We start from the raw sequence: 10,947 nt of genomic DNA, 5'->3' as shown, positions 1-10,947 counted from the left end.
CAGCTAATGTATAATAGATTATCGATGTAATTAATGATATCGAATAGACCTCAACACATGTAATCATAATTCCGCGATTTTCTTTCTCCTGACAATTGCTTGTTGCTGCCATATGCTAATTGGTCCATCCGCCAATTTCTAAAGTTGATCCCGAATAATGCTTTTCAAAGGAATCATTTACCTTGCTCAATATCTACGTATAGCATAAACGCATATAAAATCAGTACAAGAAATTCATATATCTTTAAGTGGAGCATTAAAAATAATAATAAAATTAATTATACTTATTAATGTTGTTTTAAATATTTCTTAACTAATTTTTTATTTTTTTTTTGTACCACACTCGTCCAGCTCTTTGATAATGTCGAGATTTCCCTCTCGCTGCTCAAGGAATCTTGAAATTCATGTGAACCGTTGCCAAATGGCTCTCACTTAAAAAAAACAGCGTGCGTCAAGTATTTAAGGAATTCCGAAAAAAATATGTACTTATGTGTAATACCTGAGTTCGCTATATGGTCAAGAGTCACTTTCGTATAATATATGCACTTAGCATTTAAATATTAAAACGTCCTCTGAATACCTATTCAGCCAATTGGTTAGATACTTATATTTATTAATTATTTAATAAACATAGATAAATTACAAATTATCCTCTAAAGAGAACAGTCGTTCTGTGGCGGACTATTTAATTTCAATAATGGTTGTGAGAAATATGTCATAGAGGTTATGAGGTCAAAATCGAATTGGCGTAGAGGGAGAAAGATGAAATCCTGTTAAAAGGTTACTGATACCGTTACACCCTGGACACTACACGCTGACTATACAGGATACAGTTATTTTACAGACCAAGACAAAAATTTCGATACCATTATGGAAAATATTACCAAACCCCACTCTGCTATTGTAAAACTAGGTAAGTACGGTATCTCGAGAGATTCGATTAGAAAATTGTTCCAGTTCCGTAATCCCGTAGTTAAACTCGGTAAGGTTACATAAACAACCCATTTATAGGAGCATCGATGAGAAAGAATTATAAGAAGAAATCGAAAAATATTTTAAATCAATGATACAATTTTATTGTAAATTCATCAATGTGCCAGGATGCTTCGCTGAGCACATCGCTAGAATCATCATGGAGCTTAAAATTAACAAGTGATATAACTGTGCAAAAAGAAAATTAACTCTTAGATACCAGTTATATAGTAGATCCAGTGTCGAAAATGAGCAACTTCAGTATATACGCCGGGCTTATTAGGGCGTGCGCAGCCGACACCCCATGAGACAACACCAGCAAGTCGCCCACCGATAACAAGCGGCCCACCTGAGTCACCCTGGCAAGAGTCTTTACCACCGTCGGGATTGCCAGCGCAGATTTGACCAGGGGGCAGTAGCTTGCCCGCGCCTGGGAAGAAGAGGGCACACTTTTCCTTGGAAATGACTGGCACGCTGACACTGTGGAGGGCACTAACATGACCATCCTCCTCGTGAGCACCCCATCCGCTCACGAGGCCTTCGGTCCCCTCAGCGATTTCTTCCTGGTGGTTGAATAGTTTGATTGGCTGCCTGCTCGAATCCATTTTTATTGGCGTAAACAGAAAAAACAGGCATATGTCGTTCGTGGGGATCTTGACGGATGTACTTGTTTTATCGAGAAATTATTAAAAGTGCCATAATCAGTTTACGATATATATGTAAGATATGGGATACAACGTGAAGGAGCGTAAATCAGTTAGAATAAATATGTTCTCCGTGGTCGAAGAGATATCGAATAAATAAAAAATAATACTAAAATTGGCAATCGTTTGGATGATAATTTGAATGAAATATCTAATCAGTAATAAATCTAAATCAGTTATATCTTGGTCACTTGTTGGCAATAATCACTTATTAGCTGCCAAATAATCAACTGAATCATAGAATTATAGCTGTAGAGGTTTTCAAGATACGTCAGGTATAACTCGACGCTAATCGTGAAATATTTAATTATTGCTATGTATACTCTGTTTACAAATAAAATATACTACATCTTGCATGCCCACATAGATTTTCAATAAGCAGAGAGAACATTACAGATATTTACGTCATCACAGTAACTTTTTAAAGCAGCCTCCATTCACATCCGTTAATACGGCAGATTAGTACCTATCCTAGTAGTTCTAATCCTCTGGACCGATTTCTGATAAGAAACTGTGTAATGTAAAACATGTTACCAGATAGTGGAAAAGCCAATCATGCGTATTTACAGCGTGTATTAAATTCAATTGTTTTAATGTAGTACTGTACAGATGGGAGAGACGGAATTGGAGTACATCAGTGTCAGTACTACATTAAGTCAGTAATCACAACTGTGACATCTACAAAAATATGTTTAGACACCGATGTTATTTGGTATTGAATCTCGGTGTCAGGCAGTTTCAATATAGACACGAGGATATTGTCCACATTTACTACTCCAAAATCCAATGTCAGCCAGACGGCTGGAGATAACAAATGGAGCACCGAGGTCTTCTGGACAAGATCGTAAACCACCCTCTGCATTACTGATGCAGATGTAACCATTATCAGAACTTCTACCTTTTCTCAGTACCGCACTCGTGCAGCTCTTTGACAATGTCGAGATTTCCCTCTCGCTGCTCAAGGAATCTTGAAATTCATGTGAACCGTTGCCAAATGGCTCTCACTTAAAAAAACAACGTGCGTCAAGTATTTAAGGAATTCCGAAAAAAAATATGTACTTATGTGTAATACCTGAGTTCGCTATATGGTCAAGAGTCACTTTCGTATAAATATTCACTTAGAATTTAAATATTAAAACGTCCTCTGAATACCAATTCAGCCAATTGATTAGATACTTATATTTATTAATTATTTAATAAATATAGATAAATTACAAATTATCCTCTAAAGAGAACAGTCGTTTTGTGGCGGACTATTTAATTTCAATAATGATTGTGAGAAATATGCCACAGAGGTTATGAGATCAAAATTGAATTGGCGTAGAGGGAGAAACATGAAATCCTGTTAAAAGGTTACTGATACCGTTACACCCTGGAAAGTACACGCTGACTATACAGGATACAGTTATTTTACAGACCAAGACAAAAATTTCGATACCAATATGGAAAATATCACCAAACCCCACTCTGCTATTGTAAAACTAGGTAAGTACGTTATCTCGAGAGATTCGATTAGAAAATTGTTCCAGTTTCGTAATCCCGTAGTTAAACACGGTAAGGTTACATAAAAAACCGATTTATAGAAGCATCGATGAAAAAGTTGGGAAGAATTATAAGAAGAAATGGAAAAATATTTTAAATCAATTATACAATTTTATTGTAAATTCATCAATGTGCCAGGATGCTTCGCTGAGCACATCGCTAGAATCATCATGGAGCTTAAAATTAACAAGTGATATAACTGTGCAAAAAGAAAATTAACTCTTAGATACCAGTTATATAGTAGATCCATTGTCGAAAATGAGCAACTTCAGTATATACGCCGGGCTTATTAGGGCGTGCGCAGCCGACTCCCCATGAGACAACACCAGCAAGTCGCCCACCGATAACAAGCGGCCCACCTGAGTCACCCTGGCAAGAGTCTTTGCCACCCTCGGGATAGCCAGCGCAGATTTGACCAGGGGGCAGTTGGTGACCCTTTTCTGGGAAGAAGAGGGCGCACTTATGCTTCGGAACGATTGGCACGGTGACACTGTGGAGGGCATAGCCATGCCCACCCTCCCTGTGAGCACCCCATCCGCTCACGAGGCATTCGGCCCCATCAGGGCTCTCTTCCTTGTAGTTGAATAGTTTGATTGGCTGCCTGCTTGAATCCATTTTTATTGGCGTTTCCAGAAGAAACAGGGATATATCGTTCACGAGGATGTCGAGCTGCTTGTCTCGGTAATAATTATAATGCTTGACGATGTTTTTCACGCGATGCTCTGAACCGCCCGAGTTCTTGTCGCTGCTACCGGCCCGGATTGTGTACTTATCGATCGAGCGGAACACGCAGTGGGCTGCACACAAGACCCATCTTTCGGAGATGATGCTACCACCACAGACGGTCTTCCTATACCACACCTCGATCTGGACTAGGTAGGGAACTTTGTTCATGTTCGTGAGTTGTCCGCCGACGATGTGCTGGCTTGGCTTCTTCGAACCCTGGGTGGTAGTCGTGTCTTCACTCTTAGGGGTGGCTGAGAATGAAACAGACAAAATATATGTGTAGTTTGTCTGATGAGTAAACAGTGAGGATTTTCCTTCCTTTTATTGGGGGTTAAAATTCAGGGGGAGGTCTGAGACTTGGAGACCACGTTGAACCTGTCTTTGTGGCATTCATGAGAAATAGGGAAATAATGTATCATAGGAATATTGATAGGCCACTTTTTGTGTGGCTTCATTAAGAATTAAATGCGAAATATACTCGATTTTTATACCGAACGTGGGAGTTCTTGTACTTAGTCGTGAAAATTACGTGTTTGTAATATAGAGTAGGTATGTACTCTCGAGTACTCGAAATTATTAGTTAATTAATAAGATCGAGTAAGAAGACGGTAAAATGTTTACACGTCCTAATGAAGTCTTCTGTTTCGTGAGGTTGCAAATACATTCTCGTCAAATTCGATTTAATTCTTTAATATGCGGTTTATTAAAATTTTTATAACTTAGAGTAACGTTAACAGTTTTATATGTCAAGACTCATGTAGCATTGTTAATAATACTTGTCAGAATTTCAGTTAAGCATGGTCAATATAATGAAAAAGTTTCTATTCCTATAAATTACAATTTATGTATAAATTTGGAATATTATATGAAATTAAGTATTTGGGATATATAACATAAAGGAGAGAGGTTATAAGTAAGACCAGCATTGACGTTACTGAGTAAGTCATTTTATTTGAAAAAATCGAATTAAATAGTTTATCCAATAGCGGATGCACAGTTACAAATCAGATTATGGGTATACTGTCCTTATAATCGTTCAAGTGATGTTCAATCAAACAAGGCACTTCCGCATGGTCCATGCGGTCTTGCCTAAAAAACGAAGTTGTTTATACACCAGAGTTGATCAAAATCTTATACAGTATATACAACGCATGGTTTTATATACTCACGCAGAAAATATCCTATTTATTATATAACGTATAATTCGGATCCTCCATTATGTTGCACAGTCCATATTACTCGTCAAGAAATCCCTAACTGTTCAACGAGACTAGAAAACTTAACAGCAAAATGCGTGCAGTAGCGGAGAATGGTGTAAAATGAAACACAAACGAATTATATCCCACTTAATGTTACCGATGACTCTCATAGACCTTTCTTGTGAAATTTTGATCACTTTTCCTTAAAACAACATTACAGCTGATCAGAGAATTATAATCTATTCACTATCAGATGGCAGATTAAACGGTTTTATTTTATTCGGTATCGTGTTTCAAGTGGCTCAGGTCTCTCCTCCTACGTACACCGGATACGTATTATAATCAACTGAATGAAGATTTCACGAAGGATCCTTCACACTGAATCACCCATGAATAGAAATCATTTAGAATCCAATACGATCTCTAATCCAATCCCTGAATGAGGCGACCTCGGTGAAAACTTCAGGCATTCCAGGCATGCAGCCATTGCCCCAGGAATACATACCAGCTAGATGACCACGTATAACAAGCGGTGCGCCTGGGTTGTAAACACATGTAATCATAATTCTGCGATTTTATTTCTCCTGACAATTGCTTGTCGCTGTCATATGCTAATCGGTTCAACCGTCACTTCCTAAAGTCCATCCCAAATAATGCGTTCCAGAGGAATCAATCACCTTTCCAAACACTTTGCACAACGTAAAGAGAAGGCGAGCGTTGAGATTCCACAGTTGGCAACAATTCAAAATCGATAGTTGGTAACTGAATCCTTCAGGCAATTTGCAAGCAAATGCCTAGAACTGTTGACACCGATACCCAAACGTCCTATAGGATCTAAAGGAAAAACTTAAGGTATTTAAGATATCCCAAAGAACGTCGACGTTACGCTCACAGGAAATTTGTATTCGTATAAAGAATTGATATTTATGTTTCTTTTTTTTCTTTCACACGTTTATAGGGATCTCGTACTGACATATGTATCTGGTGAATGGCTCTGACTAATAGTGACACTTTCGACGAATTCTGACGTATTCAATGTGACGGATGGCGATCAGCTGTCCAGATATGTACAGCCGGGAGACATGAAACCATACCAAAATCCTACTATTCGCATTTACATGGATATCTATAAATCAAATTCGTCAATGGAATTGCTGCAATCTAATGGAAAGAGCATGAGAGAGAGAGGGAGAGTCAAAATTATTGATACGCATTTAAATAGTATTTATATACACTAATATCATTCAATTCTTTCCGTTTACAGCACTCATTCCATATATCCATATTCCGATCGAATTCGCTCTCCAGGGGGACTGCGAATATTGGATATCACTTTGGAATCGATGAATGAAAATATATATTGCAAAGTTTGCTTAAAATAAATTTCATGGTGATCGATGCAATTATCCAGACGGCTGATTAGTTCCAGTGTGCAATAACGTTACGAATGTAATTCTATTTTAAAAATATTTTCTCGTCCCACGCATGTCAGCATCACGTCCACTGATCACTAAAAACTTTTTAAAATCATACCTAACACGAGTATAAATGGTACTTGGTGCAGTTATTTGCATGACAACGACTGCCGTCACGTACTGCACGTCGGAGTCTAATTGTAGGATGCGCGAGAGCATTCGTAGTCAGCGATATTTTGCAAACAGTAATCATCTTATCATCGATCATTATCTGCTCTACGATAGTACGTCACGAGTTATTGTATATCAGTAATATCGCAGAATTGAACCGATACGAAATCCGTTGAAAGTGGAGCATTAAAAATAGTAATAAAATTAATTATACTTATTTATGTTGTTTTAAATATTTCTTAACTACTTTTTCGATTTTTTTGTTTCTTACTACTTTACCAAATACCGTCAGACTTGTACCTTTTCTCAGTACCACACTCGTGCAGCTCTTTGACAATGTCGAGATTTCCCTCTCGCTGCTCAAGGAATCTTGAAATTCATGTGAACCGTTGCCAAATGGCTCTCACTTAAAAAAATAGTGTGCGTCAAGTATTTAAGGAATTCCGAAAAAAAATATGTACTTATGTGTAATACCTGAGTTTGCTATATGGTCAAGAGTCACTTTCGTATAAATATTCACTTAGAATTTAAATATTAAAACGTCCTCTGAATACCCATTCAGCCAATTGATTAGATACTTATATTTATTAATTATTTAATAAACATAGATAAATTATTTATTATCCTCTAAAGACAGCAGTCGTTCTGTGTCGGACTATTCAATTTCAATAATGATTGTGAGAAATATGCCATAGAGGTTATGAGATCAAAATCGAATTGGCGTAGAGGGAGAAACATGAAATCCTGTTTAAAGGTTACTGATACCGTTACACCCTGGAAAGTACACGCTGACTATACAGGATACAGTTATTTTACAGACCAAGACAAAAATGTCGATACCAATATGGAAAATATCACCAAACCCCACTCTGCTATTGTAAAAGTAGGTACGTACGTTATCTCGAGAGATTCGACTAGAAAATTGTTCCAGTTCCGTAATCCCGTAGTTAAACTCGGTAAGGTTACATAAACAACCGATTTATAGGAGCATCGATGAAAAAGAATTATAAGAAGAAATCGAAAAATATTTTAAATCAATGATACAATTTTATTGTAAATTCATCAATGTGCCAGGATGCTTCGCTGAGCACATCGCTAGAATCATCATGGAGCTTAAAATTAAAAAGTGATATAACTGTGCAAAAAGAAAATTAACTCTTAGATACCAGTTATATAGTAGATCCAGTGTCGAAAATGAGCAACTTCAGTATATACGCCGGGCTTATTAGGGCGTGCGCAGCCGACTCCCCATGAGACAAGACCAGCAAGTCGCCCACCAATAACAAGCGGCCCACCTGAGTCACCCTGGCAAGAGTCTTTGCCACCCTCGGGATAGCCAGCGCAGATTTGACCAGGGGGTAGTAGCTTGCCCGCGCCTGGGAAGAAGAGGGCACACTTCTCCTTGGGAATGATTGGCACGGTGACACTGCGGAGGGCATCGCCACGACCACCCTCCGCGTGAGCACCCCATCCGCTCACTACGCCTTCGGCCCCATAAGGGATTTCTTCCTGGTGGTTGAATAGTTTGATTGGCTGTCTGCTCGAATCCATTTTTATTGGCGTTTCCAGAAGAAACAGGCTTATGTCGTTAATAGGCGTGTTGAGGTACTTGTGTCGGTGAAAATGATAATGCTCGATGATGCTTTCCGCTTGATGGACTGTACCGCCCGAGTTCTTGTCGCTGCTACCGGCCCGGATTTTGTATACGTGGGACGAGCGTACCACGCAGTGGTATACACTCAAGACCCATTGTTCGGAGATGATGCTACCACTACAGACAATCCTGTCCAGCACCTCGATCTGGACTAGGTAGGGAACATTGTTGATGTCCGTGATATGTCCGCCGACGATGTGCTGGCTTGGCTTCTTCGAACCCTGGGTGGTAGTCGTGTCTTCACTCTTAGGGGTGGCTGAGAATGAAACAGACAAAATATATGTGTAGTTTGTCTGATGAGTAAACAGTGAGGATTTTCCTTCCATTTATTGGGGGTTAAAATTCAGGGGGCGGTCTGAGACTTGGCGGCCACGTTGAACCTGTCTTTGTGGCATTCATGAGAAATAGGGAATTAATGTATCATAGGAATATTGATAGGCCACTTTTTGTGTTGCTTCATTAAGAATTAAATGCGAGATATACTCGATTTTTATACCGAACGTGGGAGTTCTTGTACTTAGTCGTGAAAATTACGTGTTTGTAATATAGAGTAGGTATGTACTCTCTGAGTACTCGAAATTATTAGTTAATTAATAAGATCGAGTAAGAGGCCGGTAAAATGTTTATACGTCCTAATGAAGTCTTCTGGTTCGTGAGGTTGCAAATACATTCTCGTCAAATTCGATTTAATACTTTAATATGCGGTTTGTTAGAATTTTTATAACTTAGAGTAACGTTAACGGTTTTATATATCAAGACACATGTAGCATTGTTAATAATACTTGTCAGAATTTCAGTTAAGCATGGTCAATATAATGAAAAAGTTTCTATTCCTACAAATTACAATTTATGTATAAATTTGGAATATCATATGGAATTTAGTATTTGGGATATATAACATAAAGGAGAGAGGTTATAAGTAAGACCAGCATTGACGTTACTGAGTAAGTCATTTTATTTGAAAAAATCGAATGAAATAGTTTATCCAATAGCGGATGCACCCTCACAATCAGATTATGGGTACACTGTCGTTATAATCAGTCAAGTGATGTTCAATCAAACAAGGCACTTCCGCATGGTCCATGCGGTCGCGCCTAAAAAAAGCGAAGATGTTTATACACCAGAGTTGGTCATAATCCAGTCACGGAAGGCAGCAACCTCAGTGTAGGCACCAGGGAATCCAGGGCGGGCGCATCCGTTACCCCATGATACAATACCAGCAAGACGGCCATTGATGGCAAGCGGGCCGCCAGAGTCACCCTGGCAAGCGTCCTTGCCACCCTCAGGGTATCCAGCGCAGATTTGAAAAAGGGGAAGACCGCCCCACATACTGTAGGCACTGTTGCAGGAGCTTTTGGAGACGTTGGGGACGCTGACGGTTTGAAGGACAGTGGGGGTGCTGCCACCCTGAGTGAGGGTACCCCATCCGGTGATGACGGCCATGGCACCGACCCATGCGCTCTCACCAGAGTTGAACAGTGGGATTGGCTGACGGATGGAGTCAAGGGTGAGTCTGGAGACGAGACGGTACAGACTGACGTCGTTAACTGGAATACTGGAACACGTACTGGACTTGTGTGTAATTGACGATTCCGTTTGGATCAATGTCGACCGATATTTGTGTCCACAGAAGTTCATTAGAACGTCGACGGTAGGGTCGGTTCTTTTTTATCAAAGAATTTTTTATCATTGCCTCCCATAGCCGGGACCCAAACGCATAGAAGCTGGCAAGGGTATCCTTAAGAGACAAGTGTGTAGTTCTTGTTATACCTGGTGCCCAGTAAATTTCGTGTCTTATCAATTAGTTCTCGCGGTGACATTTATTTGTGCGACACCGTAAAAAATAGCGTTACGGTATGTAGAAGATAGCAACGTAATAACTGGAATCTTGATATAGGTAAATATGTAGTTTACATAGTAATGGCTACTATCATTCCATTGAATGTACGTACTTACCATATGTATATATATGAAAATATATAGATAATTCGCTGATATCTTCTATACTAAAAACATTTTAATCACTCTGAATTTCAAAGAATTTTTGTTATCTATGATAAATCCATATTAAATCCATGCACGATGAATATCAGGTACCGTTTCGATCGATAAATCATTTCATCATTGATATATTGTTGACACGTAGATTCTTCTGATTGCGAAATCCTCCTTCTGTGATGCCAATTTCTAAATTAGTATTATCACAAGTTAGATTAATTTAGTTTAAATGATTCATCGGGTATTTATCAATGACTGAGGTTTCATATGCCGATATAATAATAAAAAAAGCGTATTATCGTGTTTTAAACGAATATAATATTTTTCATGAAAATCTTATACAGTGTATACAACGCATGGTTTTATATACTTACGCAGAAAATATCCTATTTATTATATAACGTGTAATTCGGATCCTCCATTATGTTGCACAGTCCATGTTACTCGTCAAGAAATCCCTAACCGTTTAACGAGACTAGAATACGGAACAGAAAAATGCGTGCAGTAGCGAAGACTTGTGTAAAATGAAACACAAACGAATTATATCCCACTTAATGTTACCGATG

The 10,947-nt window shown here is 38.7% G+C and overlaps 3 protein-coding genes across 3 annotated transcripts; all 3 read right to left on the bottom strand.

The window, feature by feature from the left end:
* Positions 1-1,053: 1,053 nt before the first annotated feature.
* LOC107273991 (ovochymase-1) lies at positions 1,054-6,801 on the bottom strand. Its single transcript, XM_015752703.2, has 4 exons — positions 6,677-6,801; positions 3,443-4,195; positions 2,449-2,643; positions 1,054-1,645 (listed from the first exon to the last, which is right to left on the bottom strand). The coding sequence occupies exons 2-4, from the start codon at positions 4,110-4,112 to the stop codon at positions 1,185-1,187; spliced, it is 1,326 nt and encodes a 441-aa protein (XP_015608189.1). The 5' UTR covers positions 4,113-4,195; positions 6,677-6,801; the 3' UTR covers positions 1,054-1,184.
* Positions 6,802-7,038: 237 nt separating this feature from the next.
* Positions 7,039-8,724, bottom strand: LOC107273990 (trypsin-like). The gene has a single exon (XM_015752702.2). The coding sequence runs from the start codon at positions 8,707-8,709 to the stop codon at positions 7,888-7,890; it is 822 nt and encodes a 273-aa protein (XP_015608188.1). The 5' UTR covers positions 8,710-8,724; the 3' UTR covers positions 7,039-7,887.
* Positions 8,725-9,314: 590 nt separating this feature from the next.
* On the bottom strand, positions 9,315-10,036 carry LOC107273992 (trypsin-1-like). Its single transcript, XM_015752704.1, has one exon. The coding sequence runs from the start codon at positions 10,019-10,021 to the stop codon at positions 9,497-9,499; it is 525 nt and encodes a 174-aa protein (XP_015608190.1). The 5' UTR covers positions 10,022-10,036; the 3' UTR covers positions 9,315-9,496.
* Between the last annotated feature and the right edge of the window lie 911 nt (positions 10,037-10,947).

The sequence above is a fragment of the Cephus cinctus genome, unplaced genomic scaffold (genome assembly GCF_000341935.2).
Source record: "Cephus cinctus unplaced genomic scaffold, Ccin1 Ccin1_scaffold1925, whole genome shotgun sequence".
In the NCBI taxonomy this organism is placed as follows: domain Eukaryota; kingdom Metazoa; phylum Arthropoda; class Insecta; order Hymenoptera; family Cephidae; genus Cephus; species Cephus cinctus.
Note: the sequence above shows the minus strand (reverse complement) of the source record. Positions and strands in the feature narration are given on the sequence as shown.